This window comes from Stegostoma tigrinum, chromosome 34 (assembly GCF_030684315.1).
Source record: "Stegostoma tigrinum isolate sSteTig4 chromosome 34, sSteTig4.hap1, whole genome shotgun sequence".
NCBI classification, from domain to species: Eukaryota; Metazoa; Chordata; class Chondrichthyes; order Orectolobiformes; family Stegostomatidae; genus Stegostoma; species Stegostoma tigrinum.
Genome location: NC_081387.1, coordinates 27,670,566 through 27,693,671, shown reverse-complemented (window position 1 = coordinate 27,693,671; position 23,106 = coordinate 27,670,566). Strand labels below are relative to the sequence as shown.

The following is a 23,106-nucleotide window of genomic DNA, read 5'->3' as shown; positions in this document are numbered from 1 at the left end:
ATTGACTGTCTGACAGAAGGCAGAGAGTTGGGATAAAAGGCTCTTTTTTGGAATGGCAACCAGTGATGAGTGGTGTCCCGCAGGGTTCAGTGTTGGGGCCGCAGCTGTTCACCTTATATATTAATGGTCTGGATGAAGGGACTGGGGGCATTCTGGCGAAGTTTGCCGATGATACAAAGATAGGTGGACAGGCAGGTAGTACTGAGGAGGTGGGGAAGCTGCAGAAAGATTTCGACAGTTTAGGAGAGTGGTCCAGGAAATGGCTGATGACATTCAATGTGAGTAAATGTGAGGTTTTGCACTTTGGTAAAAAGAATACAGGCATGGACTATTTTATAAACGGTGAGAAAATTCACAAACCAGAAGTACAAAGGGGTCTGGGAGTGTTGGTCCAGGATTCTCTAAAGGTTAACTTGCAGGTAGAGTCCGTAATTAAGAAAGCGAATGTAATGTTGTCATTTATCTCAAGAGGGTTGGAATATAAAAGCAGCGATGTGCTTCTAAGGCTTTATAAAGCTCTAGTTAGGCCCCATTTAGAATACTGTGTCCAATTTTGGGCCCCACACCTCAGGAAGGACATACTAGCCCTGGAGCGTGTCCAGCGGAGATTCACACGGATGATCCCTGGAATGGTAGGTTTAGCGTATGATGAACGGCTGAGGATCCTGGGATTGTACTCATTAGAGTTTAGAAGGTTGGGGGAGATCCAATAGAAACTTACAAGATAATGTATGGTTTAGAAGGGGTGGATGCTGGGAAGTTGTTTCCATTAGGCGGGGAGACTAGGACCCGTGGGCACAGCCTTAAAATTAGAGGGGGTAAATTTAAAACTGAAATGAGATGACATTTCTTCAGCCAGAGAGTGGTGGGCTTGTGGAATTCATTGCCATGGAGGCCGGGACGTTGGATGCCTTCAAGGCAGAGATCGACAAATTCTTGATCTCACAGGAATCAAGGGCTACGGGGAGAGAGCAGGAAAGTGGAGTTGAAATGCCCATCAGCCATGACTTAAAAGGCGGAGTGGACTTGATGGGCTGAATGGCCTTACTTCCACTCCTATGTCTTATGGTCTTTTCATGACCAATTTTGACTGATGCCACGAAGCTTCATGGAAACCAGTGTGAATATTGAGAACTATCAGGGCAACTCCTGACTGTGTACATCACTGTCATTCCTGCTTTGGTCTACTTTCCTGGTAGGTCAGTAGTTACATACAGGACAGCACAGCGGTTGGTACTGCTGCCTCACAATGCCAGGAATCCGGGTGTGATTCCAGCCTCGGTTGTCTGTCTGTGTGGAGTTTGCACATTCTCCTTGTGTCTGCATGAGTTTCCTCTGGATGCTCCAGTTTCTTCTCACAGTCCAAAGATGTGCAGGTTAGATGGATTGGCTCTGCTAAATCACCCATAGTGTTTAGGGTGGAAAATGCAGGAATAGGTTAGCGGGTAGATTGAGGTAGGATGCTCTTTGGAGGGTTGGTGTTGTCTCAATGGGCTGAATGGCCTGCTTCCACACTGTAGGGATTCTATAATGGCCGAAAGTAGTGTTTTTCTCTAACGTATGATTCTATGAGAATGTATTTGCCAAGCAACTATTTGGCTAGTCGGTGGGCCAGCTCTCTGAAACTTTTACGCAGATCCTGGTAAGTCTGTGTACTGCTGGCTCCAGTGACTTGATTGATCGCAGTTGGTCCATCCGGTTTCGATCGTTTTTTTCAGACTTTGTAGTGGTTGGATCCAACAGATATGCTTGCAAAGCCATCTCAGAGTCAACCACATTGTTACGGATCCGGAGTCACTCGTAGGTCAGAGCAGGACAAGGTTTTTCAGAAATTATTCATGGCACATGATAATCGCTGGCTGGGTCAGCATTTACTGCCCGTGCCTAGTTACCTTTGAAAAGATGGTGGTGAACTGCCTTTCTGAACTACTGCAGTCCGTTTGGTGTAGGTACAGTTATAATGCCAGCCTCCGCACTGCTAATTCACTGACAATATCACAACAGTACTGCCTTCCCCACTGCCTGTATTTGATGAGTGCTGGAGATTTGATGTGAGAGGACTGGTGTACCTGTAATTTTGTCATGTTATGAAACCCATTAATTTTGCATTCATTAGTTCTGTGTAAGCCAATAATCTGTGAAAATTTAAACATTCAAATGCTACATTTGGCTGTTCAAAATATTAGTTACCAACACTGTTTAGGAACAAGGGCAGAACTTGTTACAAGAGACAAAGGGATAGAGAGAGTGAGAGTGTGTTAGTCACATCCATTAGAGTACCTACTTGTTGTCCCAACACTATTTCCTGACACTCATTTAATTGCCCACCACATCCCAGAAAGACTGCTATTTTTGCAAAGTCAGCAACTCAACAAAACAAAAAGGAACACTGAGGTTTAGAAGGAAATATCAACAACGTTGTTCAGCAGGAATGATTCATGCCAGTGTAGCTCAAAATACCTGAATTCTGACTGCCTCAGTATTGGGCACAAACTCCACTCATACCTACTTGAAGATGAAACACTGTCAATGGAATCTTCATTTAAGGACCCCTTAAAAACAAGACGAGTGCTTTGGCCCACTTTCTGCAACAGGACAGACCCATTCTTCATGTTGGGTCCAGATCTCCATCCATCAGGTTGTAAAACTCTTGTTTCATTCCCCGCGGTTGTGTAATTCCACAACATCACATCTTCACTCTGAAACCCATTTTCTGGAAACCAAGATAGCAGCAAAGGGGAGCCTTCTTCAGCAGCTGACGATCCACCTGTAAAACCTGAGACAACAACATCGGTTGGTTTCTGTGACAGGGAGCAGGAGAGTACAAACATTAAAAAGGCAACAGAAAACTGGACAAACCAGGGGACACTGGGAGTGTGGGGAATGATAGCAGTTTTTGGAAGAAGCGAACAGATCCTTTGGTTCCATTACTCCTGGTTGTTGCAGGTTCTCCTCGGTCATGACTGAGGGTTAGTAGCTATAAAACAGAAACAGAAGTTGCTGGAAAGGTTCAGCAGGTCTGGCAGCATAGATTCGTAGAACCTCTGCAGAACATTTGGCCCATCGAGTCCATAGAAATCCTCTGAAGAGCATCCCAATCAGGCCCATCCCCTACCTGATCCCTGCATTTCTCACCCTAGACACAACGGGCAATTTAGCACAGCCAATCCACCCTAATCTGCACATCTTTGGGTAGTGGGAGGAAACGGGAGCGCCTGGAGGAAACACACGTAGACATGGGGAGAACACGCAAACTCCACACAGGCTGAGGCCAGAATGAAACCCTGGTGCCATGAGGCAGCAGCACTAGCCACTGTGCAGCCCTCTTCAGCATCTTTGAAGAGAAATCAGAATTAACATTTTTGCTCCCGCTCCGGTGACCCTCCCTCAGAACTCGTATTTAGTTTATATTTAGTAGTTATCATGTTGAGGTTAGATTCCTAAAAACTGTCTCAACAGTGTTTATTCACCTTTACTGATAAAACTATGAGGGTTGCTGTACAACAAAGGCAGCATCGTTAGTTCCTGGGTACCGTTTCTTTCTGTCGTTGGACTGTAACTGGTGGAACAGAGAGAATCCTGTTTGAAGGATGGTCAGTGAAATGGTATAATGTGATACCTGAGTCCAGCCACAATAAGTGCCCATGAGCACTGGTCGTCTGATGGTAAAGAATGCAGCCAAAATGCCATGTCAGCCCAAAAATGTCATTGGCCTTATCTCAGTTCTACAGGTCACAGCTAAATTACTATTGTACTGTTTAAATCAATTCAAATATCAGCAATTAGGATGGATCGACTAGAATAAACAGGCAAGACACAAAAAAACATGAAACAGGATGGGGAGAGAAAGCCACTGCAGGGGAGCAAACTGAAATCCTGCCCAGTGCAAATTGTTAACAATCGTGGGATGTGCAGTTCAGAGTAAAACTCTACTTACTGAGCTCCTCTTGTGACACAGTGGTACTGCCCCTTCCTCTGAGACAGGAGACACAAATTCCAGTGCCACCTGCCCCAGAGGTGTACTGCAGCATATATAAACAAGTTTGTTAAAAATCAAAGATAACAAGGTGTAGAGCTGGAAGAACACAGCAGGCCAAGCAGCATCAGAGGATCAGAAAGGCTGACGTTTCAGGCCTAGACCCATCAGACTAGCTCTGTTCATCCAGCTCTACACCTTGTTATCTCAGATTCTCCAGCATCTGCAGTTCCTACTATCTCTGTTAAAAATCAAACATTGTTAGTTTTTCTAGATGGCTACCACCCCATTGACACCTCAGTGCCCTCCCTCATTAACCTCCTCTCAGCGTCTCCCTCATTAAAACCCGCCCAGCACCCTCCCTCATTAACTCCCTCAGTGCTGTCGCTCACCAACCCCCTTAATGCCCAACCTCATCAACCCCCTCAGTGCCCTCCCTCATCAACCCTCTCAGCACCATCCCTCAACAAACCCCCTCAGTGCCCTCATCACCAACCCCCTCAGCGCCCCCCCTCATCAACCCCCTCAGCGCCCAACCTCATTAAACCCCTCAGTGCCCTCCATCACCCACCCTCATTCACCCACACTCACCCTCTCCCTCATTAACATTAATCCTCACCTTCTCCCTCATTAACATTAACCCTTGCCCTCTCCCTCATTAAAATTAATCCTATTTAACCTCACCCTATTTAAATTAACCCTCCCCCTCCCCCTATATAACATTAACCCTCCCCCTCCCCCTATTTAACATTAACCCTCCCCCTCACCCTATTTAAATTAACCCTCCCCCTCCCCCTATATAACATTAACCCTCCCCCTCCCCCTATTTAACATTAACCCTCCCCCTCACCCTATTTAACATTAACCCTCACCCTCCCCCTATTTAACATTAACCCTCCCCCTCCCCCTATATAACATTAACCCTCCCCCTCCCCCTATTTAACATTAACCCTCCCCCTCCCCCTATATAACATTAACCCTCCCCCTCTCCCTATTTAAATTAACCCTCCCCCTCCCCCTATTTAACATTAACCCTCCCCCTCACCCTATTTAACATTAACCCTCACCCTCACTCCAGCCCCAGGCCCACATGAGGCCGAGGAGCCGCCACAAACACATTTTCATCCCGCCTTTTTCCAACCGCCCGATTTCAAATTACGGCCCCGCCCCCTCACACAGCCCCACCCCATCACACAGCCCCGCCCCTTCACACACTGTCCCACCTCCTCACTCACAGCCCCGCCCCCTCACACACAGCCCCACCCCCTCACACACAGCCCCCCCCTCACACACAGCCCCGCCCATTCACTCAAAGCACCGCCACCTCCCACACAGCCCCACCCCCTCACACACAGCCCCACCCCCTCATACACAGCCCCACCCATTCTCAAACAGCCCTGCCCATTCACTCAAAGCACCACCACGTCCCACACTGCCCCACCCCCTCACTCACTGCCCCACCCCCACACTCACAGCCCCACCCCCTCACACACAGCCCCACCCCGTCACATACTGCCCCACCCCCTCCCACACTGCCCCACCCCCTCACACAGCCCCGCCCCCTCACAGACAGCCCCGCCCATTCTCTCACAGCCCTGCCCTTTCACTCAAAGCACCGCCCCATCCCACACTGCGCCACCCCCTCACACACAGCCCCGCCCATTCACTCAAAGCACCGTCCCCTCCCACACTGTGCCACCTTCTCACGCACAGCCCCCCCTCACACAGCCCCACCCCCTCACAGACAGCCCCGCCCATTCTCTCACAGCCCTGCCCTTTCACTCAAAGCACCGCCCCCTCCCACACTGCCCCACCCACTCACACACAGCCCCGCCCATTCACTCAAAGCACCGTCCCCTCCCACACTGCCCCACCCCCTCACACACAGCCCCGCCCATTCACTCAAAGCACCGTCCCCTCCCACACTGTGCCACCTTCTCACGCACAGCCCCCCCCACACTGCCCCACCCCCTCACACACAGCCCTGCCCATTCTCTCACAGCCCCGCCCATTGACTCAAAGCACCGCCCCCTCCCACACTGTCCCACCCACCCCCTCACACACTGCCCTACCCCCTCACACACTTCCCCATCCCCTCACACACTACCCCACCCCCTCACACACTTCCCCACCCCCTCACACTCAGCCCCGCCCAGTTAAAATACGTGCAAAACACAGACGAATATCGGATGACAAAGTGTGGGGCTGGATGAACACAGCAGGCCAAGCAGCATCTCAGGAGCATAAAGATGTAGGGTCTAGGCCCGAAACGTCAGCTTTTGTGCTCCTAAGATGCTCCTTGTCCTGCTGTGTTCATCCAGCCCCACACTTTGTTATCTCAGATTCTCCAGCATCTGCAGTTCCCATTATCAGGAATATCGGATATGTTGATCCTATTGGAAAGCTTAACGGAATAACAGATGCGGCACCCATTACTAATTAACTGTTCCAATGTAGTAACATCCCATAAACACACCCCTTGCTAATAGAAAAGGAAAATTTAGACACAGGATCTCACATGCAGTTCTCCAATCCAGGTGGAAAAGGAAACAGGAGAAAATTGAGTGAGAGTAGCAGCCAGGAGACATTCACTGAAGCTTCCAACGCTTTTGAGACACAAAGCCTTCTGCTTAAAGTTAAACCTAAACAATAAAAAGGTCTAGAAATCCTGGCTCTGTGGGCGCTGACCCCATCCATTCAGGCTGCTTCTATTATTTCAACTTTAAAATAAAAACGCCAAGGCCTCACAAGTTGTGTATCCTCTTAGAGGCAGCTCTTCATCTCTGCTTTTGAAACTCTCTTCAAAACATAAAAAGATATTGGGATAAAACCACCTCTTGGAAGCCGCAGGATGGGTAAAGGCTGAGAATTAATGGGGTGCGATGAAGATGTTTTAAAAGCAGCCGATGCTATGGGTTTGTTGGCCAGCTGCCTTGCTCACTGGGTTGCAGAGGGTGACGTGTGACACATTCTGTTACAGGGTGTTTCCCCAACAGCTCTGGGCAGCTGATGTCTTTGGTTATTTGAGGCAAAAACGTTTACTGGGGCCCACCGTGGGCATCAGACATTGAGTCAGGCACGAGGGAAATAGAATTGGGGTATGGATCAGTCACGATCAAGCTAAATACCAACTACTACACAGCCTATTTCTCGGTCTAGTCACTCCCTCTGCCTCCTTCACTGGGTTGGGATCCCCTCAGCCTTTCTCAGTGCCACTGCTCTCTCCTATCAGACTGGAGTTTTATTTTGAATCCTTTCACAGGGTGGACTGGCCGGGCTAGTATTTATTGCCCAGAGGGCAGTGCAGAATGAACCGCCTTGCTGTGGGTCTGGAGTCACACGAAGGCCAGACCGGCTAAGAATGGCAGATTCCTTCCCTGAAGGGTATTAGTGAAGCAGATGGGGTTTTTATTCCACACAAATTGATTCCCAGTCACCATCAGATTCTTAATTCCGAATTTTTATTGAATGGGAATTCCACCTTCTGCCACAGCAGTGGGATTTGAACCGGGGTGGGGGGGTAGGATTCTGGGTTAACCTTCCCCCTGAGGGGAGAAGAGCAAATAGGCAGGGGTTTGAGGAACAAGGGAGCTGTTACTCAATGGTTGTTTAGCCAGCAGATTTGCGATAGGGCAGCAAATTCCTCCCATCCTTATACAGGCAGGGGCTGAAGTTGGCGTAGAGGGTTTCGGTGAAGGTGTGCAGGTGGGACATGTCATCTGCATTGTAGAACGATACCTGACCTCCTTCATAGTCCAGGTAGACCCCGATCCTCCTGGGGTTTGAGCCTGGGCAGGTGGTGAGTTCTGGGCTTTGTGCGATCCCAGTAATCACTCCCGTTCTTCAGCCAGATGACCCAGTATCCAGCCCCTGGTGTCTGTGGCTCTCTCCCTCTGCGATTGACAGACTCCCAGATGACACCCCCTCCCCACCTCCCAGGAATGCCTCCCCGAGGCGAAGCCCTCGCTGGCCAGCACACACATAGGGTCTGAGCTTGCCCAGAGTGTCCGGGAGCTTCTGCTAAGAGCCTCTGTTCACTGCTCACTGCTGTACAGTCCTCAGACAGGAGGAGGCAACAGTGAGCCACGTCTGGATCAAGAGTCAATGGGGCTGGAGCTGAAGGAAAGGAAAGGAAAGGGCGAGGGGGCGTGGGCGGGGGTAGCGAGTGGGGAGACAGAGAGAGAGAGAAAGAGAGAGAGAGGAATGGGTTGTTTTCAACCAGTTTGGAGGTATTATGTACCGCAAGGGCCCCCCCTTGCTCAAAGGTAAGGACGTTACCACTGCTCCTCTACGGAGAGAGAGAGAGAGAGAGGCGCTCCATAACCCTGAAACAAAAACAGAAACTGCAGGAGAAACTCAGCAGGTCTGGCAGCATTGGAGGAGAGAGAGAGAGAGAGAGAGACATGAGTTGACATTTCAGGTCCAGGGATCCTTCTCCAAAAGCTGTCGGGACATTACCATTGCACCACAAGAACAAGAATTGACATGTTTGGCCATGTTATTACACACCTCTAGAGCAGGTGGGACTTGAACCCAGGCCTCCTGACTAGGAGGCATTGACATTGTGACTACCACAAGAGGGCTGCTAGTCTACATTATTTTTAGTTTTTTTAAATTCACTTTTTTTTTTAATCAACCTGTTTACACATGTATGACACACCTCTGGAACAGGTCGGACTTGAACCCAGGCCTCCAGCTGAGAGATAGGGATGCTATCACTGTACCACAGGAGGGCCTCTGGGGGCCTGATTCGCTTTTAGTTTCTTTTGTTAACTCGTTTTTTAATCAACCCGTTCAGAGATGTTATTACACATCTCTGGAGCAGGTGGGACTTAAAACAGGACCTCCTCACTCAGAGGTGGGTGCGCTACCACAGTTCCACAGGAGGGCCCCTCGGTCTGCTTTGTTTTTAGTCCTTTGTTTCACCGTATATCAAAGCCTGGCTTTCAGGTGGTATATGGGGGTTGAGTTCTCTCGAGAGGGGTAGTGTCAAGGCCAGACTCCTCATCACTGGCGGGAGAAGTAGGGAGTTGAGATTTTTCCTGTGACTAGGGGCTAGTGAGGGGCCTGGAAAAGGCAGGAACTCTGCTGTAGACAAACAGGAGGCTGGAAGAACACAGCAGGGGAGGCAGCATCTGGAGGAAAGGAGCAGTCAACATTTTGGATATCACTCTTCCTCAGGAGTCACTGGTTGATGGGCTATGACCTACATCTTCAGACCAGGCTGGATGGTTGCTTCTGGGTCAGCATAGCACAATGGGCCAAACAGCCTCAGGATACTGCAATGCTAGAAGCATGCTATAGATTGCACACAGTTACAGGGTGACTGCCCATACACCCACTACTCTGGAGATTATCTCAGTCTTTACACAGAGTCATACCGCATAGAAACAGGCCCTTTGGCCCAACCCATCCATGCTGACCAGGCTTCCTGATCTCAACTAGCCCCGTTATCTTCCGTTCTGAGGAAGGGTCACCAGACCCAAAACTTTACTCTGGTCTCTCTTCACAAATGTTGCCAGACCTGCTGAGCTTTTCCAGCAGCTTCTTGTGTTTGGTCCTGATCTGTCATAACCATTCCTGTCCAATGCAGTGTTATCCTACACGATACCTGTCTCCTTTGAACGACTCTTGCTGACAATAATCTTTGCCACTCCGGCAAATGTGCTCCCTCTCACTCCTGAGCATGCGTTTGGAAAACTTCCTGTAGCCCTGGAGAAAAAGAACACTCCTTTTCTCTTCCACCTTCTCCACCAGGACCTCCAGTACCTGGTCTGGGAACCTCGATGTGTATTCTCGTTGCTTAATGACTCATAACCTTTAGATCCATATACCTGACCACTTTGTAAAGCCACCCTGTGGTTCACCATCAAAAGAAACAGAGGGGCTCACCTGGCATTGACCCAGGCATGAAGCACAACAAAGGCTGAGTTAACCCTGCAAAATCCTTATCAGGAATATCTGTGATTGTGCCAATATTGAGGTAGTGTTACCTTGGTCTCACAGCTATCTCACATAACAAAGAACAACACAGCACCGGAACAGGCCCTTCGGCCCTCCAAGCCTGCACCGACAGTTTTAGTATGGAAGGACAAAATGTGTCTTCACTTACAGGATCCCCATCCCTCTATTCCCTTCCTGTTCATGTGTTTGTCCAGGAGCTTCCTGAATGCTGCTGTTGGTCTGTTTCCACCGCTTCCTCTGGCAGCATATTCCAGTTACTCACCACCCTTTGTGTGGAAAACCTGCCTCACACGTCCCTGTTAAACTTCTCCCCCTCTCCCCGCCCCCGTCCCCCACCTTCAACCTGTGTCCCTCAGGAATTGACCTCTCCATCCAGGGGTAAAGCCTCATTCTTTCCACTCTCTCCATGCCATTCCCAATATTACTAACTTCTATCTGGTCGCTCCCCCACCCCCCACCCCCACACCCTGCTGCATTCCAGTGAAAGCAAACCCAGTCTGACCAAGGAGCATCAGAAGAATGGGAAAGCTGATGTTTCGGGTGGGGACCCTTCTTTAGAAAAAGCTCTGAAGAAGGGTCCCGACCCGAAACGTCAGCTTTTCTGCTCCTCTGGAGCAGCCTGACCTTACTGTGTACATCCAGCTCTGCACCACAGGTTATCTCTGACTCCAGCACCTGCAGCTCATGCTGTCTCCAAGTCTATCCAACCTTTCTTCATAGCTAAAATTCCCTGTCCTAGGCAACATCCTGGTAAAACATTTCTGTACCCTCTCCAAAGCATTCGCATCCTCCCACAACAGTACACAGTTAGATAAGCAGCACCCTGATACAACCATACTCTCAGAATAATACCATTCACCCTGAACTCCCCCTTCACCCTCGCTGGGCTGGCCTCCTCTCACTGATAGGACAGACCCACCTGAGACGGCGGGCGAGTTATATGCTGAAGAGACAGAGTGACAATATTGATTGTTTCAAATGTGACTTTATTGGACAGGAGAACCTGCAGGATCCTCCGCGAGTCCCTGGGGATGAAGAAATTGGATATTCTTACCAGGACTGATACGGTGCCTCATTTCTTTCCAAGCTGCGTGCTGTAGTGGATCCTTAAACACCCCCAGCGGCAGCCCCCAACAGTTTATAGCTTGGTTGCTCCAAGTTCTAGTGAGTCTGGATATAGGAGAAGGGCCAGGCTTTCAGAAAGGGAGCCCCATTTTTTAGGATGGGAAAGGTGATTTTTTTTAAGAAATCCGGATATTGATTGTGGTTGATCAGCCATGATCCTCATGAATGGTGGTGCTGGCTCGAAGGGCCGAATGGCCTACTCCAGCACCTATTGTCTATTAAAGCCACTGTCTTACCCCTTTCCCAGTGGCCGTCTGTTTTGCAAGAGAGAGGGCAGAGATTCCACGTGGCTCAGAAACCCGGTTTACCTGCGTGACTTTCTGACCTCTCCCATCTCACCATCACTGAGGCGTCCCACCCCCACCTCTGTAACATCCCTTATCCTACTCCACCTCCACTCGGACCTGCCCTTGCTAATGCCTCAGTTAACCCTGTGTCTGCCTGGTCCCATCAGACACTGAGCCTCCTGCATTCTCAATCAGATCCCCCTTCACTCACAGCGTTAGCATTTCCAGTCTGTTGCGACTCTTCTCCAGGATGAGTGAAGCGCAGCAGGTCAGGCAGCGTCAGAGGAGCAGGAGAGTCGGCTTTTTGGGACTATACCCTTCTTCAGGAAGGGCCCAGGCCTTAAAGAATAAAAAAAGAGTTCTGAAGAAGGGTCCCAACCCGAAACATCAACTTTCCTGCTCCTCTGATACTGCCCGACCTGCTATGTTCCTCCCGCTCGACGCCTTGTTATCTCAGATTCCAGCATCGGCAGTTCCTGCTGTCTCTTTTTCAGATGCCCTGTCTAGCTTGCAGGGCTCAGTTCCACAGTCTACCATGGAGGTGATGTTAAATGTTTTTATTCATTTGTGGGATGGGGTAGTCACTGACTGGGCCCAGCATTTATTGCCCCGTCCCCAGTTGCTCCCCCTCCTTGAGAAGGTGGAGGTGAGCTGCCTCCTTGAACCACTGCAGTCCATGTGCTGTGGGTTGACCCACAATGCCCCTTAGGGGGTGAATTCCAGGATTCTGACCCAGCAACACTGAAGGAACGGGGATATATTTCCAAGTCAGGATGGGGAGGGTCTCGGAGGGGAGTGTGCAAGGGACTGGTGTTCCCATGTACCTACTGCCCCTTGTCCTCCTGCTCTCACCTCCGTAACCTCTCACAGGCCCACACTATCGCTGCCTCAGACAGTTAAACCCACACTCGCTCCCCCATCACCTTCAACCTTGATGGTTCTGACATTCTGCCCGACCAAGCACCCTCCCCCCCCGCCCCCATCTAATGGTCTTCCCCACTCAACTCCTGTAAACTCAAGACTTTCCAAACCTTTAGGGTCTCCCCCCCAGCTACCGCTTCCCTGCTGTTCCTGACCTGCACTGGCAATTGGACAAGCAATTTAAAATTCTCCTTTCAAACCCTGCTCGCCCTTGTCCCTCCCTATCTCTGCTCTCTCACTACCCTTTCAGAGCTCTGCACTCTCATTCCAATCTCTTGTAAAATCCTGAGTTTAATTAACAGCAGTGCCTTCAACCTCTGCAGTACCTCTCCACATCCCTGCCCCCAACTCATTTTCTTGAAGATATTTCCTAAATCCTACCTTTTCCAACCTACTTTCTCCTTGCGAGATACACGTTGTTCTCAAGCACTCCCAGCCTAAAATATTGGGATGGTTCACTCAGTCACAGCAGTGTGTACCATCTACAAGATGCTCTGCAGAAACTCACCAAAGATCCTCAGGCAGCACCTTCCAAACCCACAACCCACTTCCATCCGGAAGGACAAGGGGCAGTAGGTACATGGGAATACCAGCCCCCTGCAAGTTCCCCTCCTGCCCCTCCCCATCCTGACTTGGAAATATATCCCCGTCCCTTCAGTATCGCTGGGTCAGAATCCTGGAATTCCCTCCCTGAGGGACATTGTGGGTCACCCCACAGAACATGGACTGCAGCGGTTCAAGGGGGCAGCTCACCCCCACCTTCTCAAGGGGGGGAAACTAGGGATGGGGCAGTAAATGCTGGGCCCAGTCAGTGACGCCCAAGTCTGCTGACTAAAGAAAAGAAATGGAACTAAAAGCAGTCTATAACTAGGAGTAGCTGTGGTTACTTGTACAGGGAGGGAATGGCCTCCTGGTATTATCACTGAAGCTGTTAATCCAGAGACTCAGGTAAGTTTCTTAAGACTGAGCTTTGAATTCCACCCCCACAACCACCCCACCCCCCACCCCCCACCCCCAACCCCACCCCCAACCCCATGGCAAATGGTGGTGTTTGATATCAATAAATGTCTGGAACTAAGAATCTAATGATGACTGAATTGGTCGGAGGGCGGGGAACCCATCTGGATAACTAGTACCCCTTCAGGGAAGGAATCTTCCACCCTTATGTGGTCTGGCCTACGTGTGACTACAGACAGTCAACAAATGCCAGAGATCCCTACATGCTGTGAATGAATAAAGAATGAAATGAACATTTTCAGTGCGATCTCAACCTCTTGCAACAGAAACAAGTCACCATCTTAAAGCGAGAACTGAAACTGTCTCAAAGGGGGTGAAGGGGTAGAGAGGTGGAACAAGACCAGGAGGGACTGAGAGAGGGGTAGGGGGTAAGGGCGTAGGAGCTGGACAAGTGAAGAAATGTAAGAGGTGTGAACGGTGGAATGGAGAACAGCTGCTGTCCAATGGTAAAAGGAGAAGTGAGTGAGTAGTATAGGAGAGATTACTGCTGGGAAATGTCGAACTCTGTTGAGTTCAGAAGGCAACGAGATGCCTAACCAAAACGCCAGGTGTTCTGCCTCAAACTGTACACTGAGTCTCGCTGGAAGCATGCAACAGTAGACTGCAAACAGAGAGGTCAGTGCGAGAGCAAGCCAGAGAACTGAAATTTGGAAGCTCACCCGTGCAGGCTGAGTGGAAGAGTTTTATTTTTATTCACAGGATGAGGGTGTTGCTGGCCAGAGCAGCATTTATTGCCCAGAGGGTTGTTTAGAGTCAATCACATTGCTGTGGGTCTGGAGTCACATGTAGGCCCAGACCAGGTAAGGATGGCAGTTTCCTTCCCTAAAGGACATTAGTGACCCAGAAGGGTTTTTCCCCCAACAATCAGCAATGGATTCACGGTCATCATTAGACTTTTAACCAGCTGCAGTGGCAGGATTTGAACCTGGATCTCTGTATTAACAGCGCAGCAATAATACCACTAGGCCATCACCTCCCCTCCACTGCAAAGCGGTGACCAGTCTGCACATAGCCTGTCAGCTGTGAAACAGACCTGATCATGAGCAGCGAATCCAATTTACCCAATTGACGTTTCGGATCAGACGCTGTTTCAGCTGAAAGCAGGTGCCTGGGATTTTGAGAAGTCTGCCTTTCCATCTCCTGTACTCTACAAGGTGTGAGTGACTGGAGGGGTGGACAAGTGTGATGTGAAGGGAAAGTTTCTGTTTAGCATGATGGTGGGGAATGGCGGCGGAGGGGGGAGGGGGGGGAGGAAGAGATGTACCTGGTGGTGGAATCCAGCCGGAGGAGGCAGAAATGCAGGGAGTGAGGGGTACGAGAGGAGACAGAAGCAGATGTACATTTTGTCTTAAGCAGAAATTGTCAGAGAAACTCAGCAGGTCTGGCAGCATCAGTGGAGAGAAATGTTTCAGGTCGGATATGACTTTCTCAGAACTGAAATTTTAACTTGTCCAGTTCCCTTTATCCCTGAACCACCTACTGTCTGCTGTTATTTAATTTCTTCTTGCACTCCACTCTCTGTTCTCGTTTGGCTTTAAAGCCTCATTGTTGCTTAGAGCCTGAGAGATGTTTGAAGGTGGAAAGTTAACTCTCTCTCTCTCTGCAGAAGCAGCCTCACCTGCTGCGCACTCCCAGAATTGTTAATTTCAGATTTCCAGCACTGCCTGTGGGAGCATCCCTGCCTAAAGAGGTCCTGGCTTCAAGTTGGCTGTGCCCAATGGGCAAACAGGTTCATCAACAATATTGAGAAAATTAAAATGGAGACTGCTCTGATTGAAAATCAGGAAGACACATGCCTACTTTAAAAGCACTCCCTTACAGAAAGAACAGCAGGAATTTGTAGCTCTTTAAGGGAATGCTGCAGATATAGAAAGCTATAGAAATTACTATGGATGTAGGAAGGTGTTTGGTACGCTTTAGCCTTTATTGGTCAGTGCGTTGAGTACAGGGAATTGGGAGGGTCATGTTGGGGCTGGACAGGACATTGGTTCGGGCCACTTTTGGAATACAGCGCTCAGTTCCAGTCTCCCTGCTACAGGAAGGATGGTGTGAAACTTGGAAGGGTTCGGGAAAGATTTACAAGGATGTTGCTGGGGTTGGAGGGTTTGAGCTACAGGGAGAGGCTGAACAGGCTGGGGCTATTTTCCCTGGAGCGTCAGAGGCTGAGGGGGGACCTTATAGAGGTTTATAACATCATGAGGGGCATGGATAGGATGAATAGACAAGGTCTTTTCCCCAGGGTAGGGGAGTCCAGAACTAGAGGGACGTAGGTTTAAGGTGAGAAGGGAAATATTTAAAAGGGACCTGAGGGGTCACTTTTTCACACAGAGGGTGGTGCGCGTATGGAATGAGCTGCCAGAGGAAGGGGGTGGGGGCTGGTACAGTTACAGCATTTAAAAGGCATCAGGATGGGGACATGGATAGGAAGGGTTTAGAGGGATAGGGGCCAGATGCTGGGAAATGGGACTAGATTTATTTAGGATATCTGTTTGAGAGGGACTGATAGGACTGAAGGGTCTATTTCTGTACTGTATGACTGTATTGTTGACTCAAATCTTCCAAGAGTGAGGTGGCTGGATTTGGATGAATATCAAAGTAACGTACAGCACAGGCAGATTCAAGGAACTGAGCTACAGACCAGCCTCTGTCTTTGTGAACGGCTGTGCAGCACAGAACACAGAACAATACAGCGCAGAACAGGCCCTTTGGCCCTCAATGTTATGCTGGCCTATGAGCTAATCTAAGCCCCTCCCCCTACACTACCCCATCATCATCCATGTGCTTATCCAAGGATTGTTTAAATGCCCCTAGAAGGGCTGAATGGTTTCCTCCTGCTCACATTATCCAAGCCAACAGGAATCAGACATTATCTTGCATTTGAATTAAAATAGAAAGGTCAGAATGTGAACAAAAGTAATCAAACGAAAACTCAGTGCCAGGGAAGGGTCACTCGACCCAAAATGTTAACTCTGATTTCTCTCCAAAGATGCTGCCAGACTGGCCAAGCTTTTCCAGCAACTCCTGGTTTTGTTTCTGATCTCCAGCATCCACACTTCTTTTGGTTTTGTATTTTAATCATTAGCTGGGAAGCTCTGAGCTGATTGAAACTAGGCCCCTCGTAATAGCCTGCAGTTAAACTCGCTGTCAAAGTGAGTGAAGGTAGATATAGGGGAGAGGTCAGAGGTAGGTTCTTTACTCAGAGAGTGTTCCCACGTACCTGCTGCCCCTTGTCCTTCTGGATGGAAGTGGGTCGTGGGTTTGGAAGGTGCTGCCTGAGGGTCTTTGGTGAATCTCTGCAGAGTATCTTGCAGATGGTCAGAGAGTGGAATGCATTGCCGGAGAGGGTAGAGAAGTCGGCCTCATTGGGGGTATTTAAGCAGCTATTAGGTAGGCGTATGGATGACAGTATAAGGTAGGGGTGGAGGTTAGATAGATCTTAGGTTTAGGGTAAAAGTTCAGCACAACATCGAGGGCCGAAGGGCCTGTACTGCTCTATGTTCTAGTCTCTCCCAGCCTATAATTACTGTTGTTCGGGGTGAAATTAGTTTCTGATTAACTACTGCTGCAATGACAGGGTTTGGTGAACACACCCTCTTGTGTAACCAGGTTTTATTTTGTTTTCAGGAATTCCCTGTCAGTCAACACACTTCGATGACGTGACAGCAGGAACCAGTCAGTTATAGTTCAGTATAAGAGGTTAATCTAAGAACATTCTGTGAATATTTCAAGTTAAGAGACTGTCAAAGGCTCGAACACATTAACAAAATCAACTGCTTCATTTAAAGTCACTTTTATTAACTTATTCTTTTCCAGATAACATTTCAATCAGATTCCAAAGCTTAAGTGGCCATTTTGCAATTGGGTGCTCAGATTCTGTGAATGATTATAGCTATCCAGGTGTAATGGTTTGGTCTCTGCTCTGGTCCACCCCATTTCATCTCCTGCAGTGACTATCACCCTCACCATTAGAATATGTACAGCAATCACAGAAACAGCAGGTACATGGGAACACCAGCCCCCTGCAAGTTCCCCTCTGAACCACTCCCCATCCTGGCTTGGAAATATATCCCCATTCCTTCAGTGTCTCCTTTTCCAACAGGACATGTGTGTCTCTGGCTGGGCCCAGCATTTACTGCCCCTTCCCTCGTTGCCCCCCCCCCCCCTGAGAAGGTGGGGGTGAGCTGCCTCCTTGACCCCCGTGCAGTCCATGTGCTGTGGGGTGACCCACAATGTCCCTCAGGGAGGGAATTCCAGGATTCTGACCCAGTGACACTGAAGGAACGGGGATATATTTCCAAGTCAGGATGGGGAGGGGCTCGGAGGGGAACTTCCAGGAGGCTGGTGTTCCCATGTATCTGCTGCCCCTTGTCCTTCTGGATGGAAGTGGGTCGTGGGTTTGGAAGGTGCTGCCTGAGGGTCTTTGGGGAATCCCTGCAGAGCATCTTGTAGATGGTACACACTGCTGCGACTGAGCGTCAGTGGGGGGAGGGAGTGGGATGTTTGTGGATGTGGTGCCAATCGAGCGGGGGCTGCTTTGTCCTGGATGGTGTCGAGCTTCCTGAGTGTTGTTGGGGCTGCCCCCATCCAGGGGCAATTGGGGGGTATTCCATCACACTCCTGCCTTGTGCCTTGTAGATGGTGGGACAGGGTTTGAGGGAGTCAGGAGGGGAGTTACTCACCGCAGGATTCCCAGCCTCTGACCCACTCTTGTAGCTGCTGTGTTTATGTGGGGAGTCCAGTTGAGTTTCCAGTCAATGGTAGCCCCCAGGATGTTGGCAGTGGGGGAAATGAATGATGGGAACACCAGTGAATGTCAACAGTGAGCTGGTTAGATTGTCTCTTATTAGTGATGGGCATTGCTGGGCACAGCTGTCTGGCATGAATGTCACTTACCACTTGTCAGCCCAAACCTGGATATTTGTCCAGACCTTGCTACATCAAAACACCTGCAGCAGTTCACTGCACCTTCCCCGAGGTTGATCAATACCATGGTCCTAAGAATTACTTAAATCGTGGTAACCTTGGACATGGAACTTTCTGGAGATCTCCAGCTTTGTGAATGAGCTCTCATCAGCAACAGTGTTTTCCAACGCAATTCAAAAATCCCATTTTCTCATAGGATACTGGTGCTGCTGGGTCGATCGGTATTCGCTACCAGTCTGCATCTGCTTCAGAGAGGGGCTGGTGGGGGAGCGGTCCATCTGATACCTGTAACATTCTGAGCTATTTCAGAGGGCAGTTAAACACCAAACCCCATTGCCGTGGGTGTGCAGTGACATCTGGGTGAAATGCTGAGTTTCAGTTTAGTTAATCACATTTTTAACCCCACCCACTGCCAGCCACAGTGCCACCTGTACCATGGTCACTGGACTCAAAGAGTTAACACTCTCTCTCTCTCTCTCTCTCTCTCTCTCTCCCCTCAGCTGCTGCCAGACCTGCTGAGTTCCTCCAGCCAGTCTCTTTCTGTGCCGTCCTGCAGCATTACTCTCACACCACCACTACGCCTCACCCAAAACTGCCAGCTTTCCTCCCAGGGGCCTTCTGCACATATTTAACTTTTGTTCATTCATGGGATGAGGGCATCTCTGGCCAGGCGGCATTTATTGCCCCATCCCTAATTGCCCAGGGGGCAGGTAAGAATCAACCACATTGCTGTGGGTCTGGAGTCACATGTAGGCCAGCCCAGGTAAGGATGGCAGTTTCCTTCCCTAAAGGACATTGGTGACGCAGATGGGTTTTTCCTGATAATTGGCAATGGATTCACAGTTATTGTTAGACTCTTAATTGTAGATACTTATTGAATTGGTGAGATTCGAACCCAGGTGCCCAGAACATTGTCTGGGTCTCTGGATTAACAGTCCAGCAATAATACCACTAGGCCATCACCTCTCCATAATACCAGACCAGATGCTTTGGTAATCACCTGGAGCTCAGCTCAAATACAGAGCAACACAGTGGTGCACACAGCTGCCTCATGGCGCTAGGGACGTGGGTTCAATTCCAGCCTCGGGTCACTATCTGTGTGGAGTTCTCCCCATGTCTACGTGGGTTTCCTCCCACAGACCAGGTTAGGGTGGGATTGGCCGTGCTAAATTACCCATTGAGCCCAGGGATGTGGGGGTTACGGTGGATTGGCCGTGATGAATTGTCCTGTAGTGCCCAGGGATGTGCAGGTTAGGGTGGATTGGCCGTGCTAAATTGTCCCGTAGTGCCCAGGGATGTGCGGGTTAGGGTGGATTGGCCGTGATGAATTGTCCCGTAGTGCCCAGGGATGTGCAGGTTAGGGTGGGTTGGCCGTGCTAAATTGTCCCGTAGTGCCCCAGGACGTGCAGGTTAGGGTGGATTGGCCGTGCTAAATTGTCCCGTAGTGCCCAGGGATGTGCAGGTTAGGGTGGATTGGCCGTGCTAAATTGTCCCGTAGTGCCCAGGGATGTGCAGGTTAGGGTGGATTGGCCGTGCTAAATTGTCCCGTAGTGCCCAGGGATGTGCAGGTTAGGGTGGGATTGGCCGTGGGGAATGCAGGGCTATAGGGACTTGGTAGTGGTGGGTCTGGGTGGGATGTCCCAATGGGCTGAATAGTCTTTCTTCTCCTGCACCGAAGGGATGCTATGAATATGTTGACATTTCACATTGAGATTAGAATTTTCCATCATGCTACAAACACGGCAAACAAAGGAAAGAACTGGAGAGTATGCTGGGTGGGAATAGCAGGGATATTGGGTGGTTGGTACGGAGGGGGGGGGGGTATTGGGCCAGGGATTTGCGGGGATGGGAGGTGGTAAATGTGGGGGTGTAATTGTGTTATGGCTGTGGGGGTGTTTGGGGAGGGAATAGGAGAGGTCCATGTCTGGCAATGGTGAATATAGGGTCTTGGGGATGTGTTACTGAGGGGTGGGGGCTCACTTTTACAGTGACCTGGGAGTTTAGACCAGATTTTTAAAAGAGTGTTGGTCTCGTGAGGTAATGAAATCCGTAATTCACAGAAACCTGTAAAACCTCCCGATTTAAACGAGCAACACCGGATAGCTGATGTTTGTGCACAAGTGGAGACCAGCTGCTTGTAATATCTCCCTCGACTGCATTCCACTGAATGACGTACACTGTCCACTCAGTCACCAACATCAACAAGATTCAGATCCAATGGTTTAATTCTGTGATTAGCGCAATGCCACATTCCTGGAACAATGCAACACGCATACCTTCCTTCCTTCCTTCCTTCTCACTTCAGATCCAATCCCACCCTCGTCCTGAAATCATCCCAACCCCGACTTACACAACCCCCAAGCCCCCACCCCTATTTACAGCCCACCCATCCCCTGCATGTTCATCCCCGGTATACTAACATTCCAGTTATCGTGGAGATGAAGTAGTTTAAATCTCTGAACTTGCTGAAGTCGTGCAGCTGCAGGTTAAGATCGGAGCCATTCAGCTGCCACACGTTGCTGAGTTTTGCACTGTCTCTACTCTGTGACAGCAGCATCGTCATCATCGCTCGCTCCTCAGGATGGACTGTAGCTGCCCTGCGCGCAGCCAGAGAGAGACAGCTGGCCAGTTAGAAGCTGGGCTTGTGTTTCTTCACCTCGACCATGAGGTGATGGATGTTGATAAGGTCGGAACGCACAGGGAGATTCCTGAAAGGAGGTTGGGAGAGCACCTTGTGGAATCGGTGGTAGTACTGGATCAGCTGGGTCAGAGCTCCCTGAAAGTCACAAGTTAAAACAAATTACCTCCTGACTGACGTGACGTTTAGACTCTAGTGCACTCGACACCATTCGCTGCCGACACACAGACACAAGTTGGATTCACTGGTACCTGTCTGACGCGCGCACACACACACTCCCCCTCGGAGTTTCAGAGCTCAGTACCAACACAGAGAGACATGTGAATGATCCTGTGTCTGCAGGCCGCACCCCTCTATCCCAACATTCTGCGCCCCCCCCACCCCCGTATGTATGTGGGGAGTTAAGAGAAACCCATTCAGGATCAGCAGTCACACAGAGGGAACAAACCTCACAGCGTAACGCACACAGTCAGATCCCGGCTGTACCTGGATGATCCCAGTCCCGTTCTTGAAGTTGGTGAAAGACCTCATGACGTCTTGACTGAGATTCTCAACTGCCTGCTTCCAGGTTCCAGCAAATCCTCGCACAAGTTGCACCACCCGGCCTGGCACGGTGCGAGCGCAAGCGAGAGAGAGAGAAAACAGAAAGCAGTGTTTCTGTACAAATTAGTCACGGACACACGTACAGACAGACACATAGCTCCATGGACAAGAGAACCTGACTAAAAGACTCTCCTGCTTCAGCCTCTCCAGGGGTATCAGACGTGCCTCTCCCTCTAACATTTCCTGAACTTTAGCGTTAAAGTTTGGAACAGGTTCCCTCTACAAGCAAGTGATGTGCTCATAAAACTGTCGGAAAATTCACCCTCATCCTTATGCTCACAGCCAAATTTAAAATGGAGAAAGCTGTCATCACTGACCTCACGAATGGGTGCAATCTTCTCCTGTTAATCAATCGAACTCCTCATTAACGATAACCCTCGTCACACTCCCCCTGTCAAATACAAACTGTCTCAGGGGTCTCATCTCCTCTGGGGATAACCTGCTCCCTGCAGGATTCTCTGTACCCCACTCCTCACTCTTGTTCTGGACCCTTCAAATAAGGGGAACAGCTGCTTTCTATCCGCCCTGTCCATGCCCCTCAATCTCACACACCTCTATCAGGTCCCTCCAATAACACACAGAAGCAGAATTAGGCCATTCGGCCCATAGAGACTGCTCCACCATGGCTGTATGTTTCTCAAGCCCGTTCTCCTGCCTGTTCCCTGTAACCCTTAACCCACTCAGCAATCGAGACTGTACATTCAATGACGTGGCCTCCACAGTCCCCTGCGACAGAGACCCACCCTCTGGCTGAAGAAATTCCTCCTTATTTCAGTTCTAAAGGGTTATCCCTTCACCCTGAATCTGTTCCCTCGGGTCCCAGTCTCTCCTACTCATGGCAACATCGTCTCCACATCTGCTCTATCTAGGCCTCAGTGTTCTGTAGGTTTCAATCAGTTCTCCTCCTTATCCTTCTAAACTTCACTGAGTACAGACCCAGAGTCCTCACCCACTCCTCATGTGACAAACCCTTCGGCCCCGGGATCATGCGTGTAAACCTCTTCCAGAACCGCCTCCAAGGCCAGCACATCCTTCCTTAGGGGCCCCAAACCCCCCGTCCCGAGCCTTCTCTGCTGCAAGGAAAACAACACAAGCTTATCCAGCCTCGCTCCGTCTCGGAAATGCTGATCGCAGACAACATCCTGGTGAACCCTCCCCGGTGGCAATGCTCCCTGGGGCATGGAGAGCCAGAACTGTGCACAAGACCTGAGTAACCAAACTCCTGTACAGCTCCAGCACAAGCGCCCTGCTCTCAATCTAAACCACAACTCCCCTGGGTAGAAATATTCAGACAGCAGCGACCCTGCGCCCTCGGTGCTGTCAGCAAGAGGCTCTGGGCAGCCTGCCCCAGCCTCCGGGAGGCTGGTGGCTTTTCTGACACGGGTATAGCTGCATGTATGACCCTCACCTTCCTCTGCTTTCAGTTTCTCCAGCTGGCCCTTTTCAATGAGAACCTCTGCTTCCTTCACAAACGCAATCATCCCACCAAACGGAGGCGATAGGATCTCTTCAATAAACTCCTGGAGAGGAACAGACTGAGATTAATAAATAAAAAGCAATAATAATAGTAACAACCTTAATCCCCAGTTTAGAAAACCCTGCAGGCCGAACAGCCGCCCACAAAGCATCAGCCTTGACACTAAGCTGTTGTT

The 23,106-nt window shown here is 49.9% G+C and overlaps 2 protein-coding genes across 3 annotated transcripts in view; one reads left to right on the top strand and one right to left on the bottom strand.

Annotated features, from left to right (window-relative positions):
• Positions 1 to 23,106, top strand: part of gpank1 (G patch domain and ankyrin repeats 1) — a 261,542-nt gene that overhangs the window by 200,208 nt on the left and 38,228 nt on the right. The window lies entirely within an intron of this gene.
• Positions 20,600 to 23,106, bottom strand: part of vps52 (VPS52 subunit of GARP complex) — a 33,127-nt gene continuing 30,620 nt past the window's right edge. For both annotated transcript variants that reach the window (XM_048519858.2, XM_059639429.1), the window contains exons 18-20: positions 22,863 to 22,974; positions 21,338 to 21,456; positions 20,600 to 20,989 (exon numbers count right to left, since the gene is read on the bottom strand). In XM_048519858.2, coding sequence (XP_048375815.2) covers positions 20,843 to 20,989; positions 21,338 to 21,456; positions 22,863 to 22,974 — 378 coding nt within the window. In that variant the 3' untranslated portion in view covers positions 20,600 to 20,842. The remainder of the gene's footprint in view (positions 20,990 to 21,337; positions 21,457 to 22,862; positions 22,975 to 23,106) is intronic.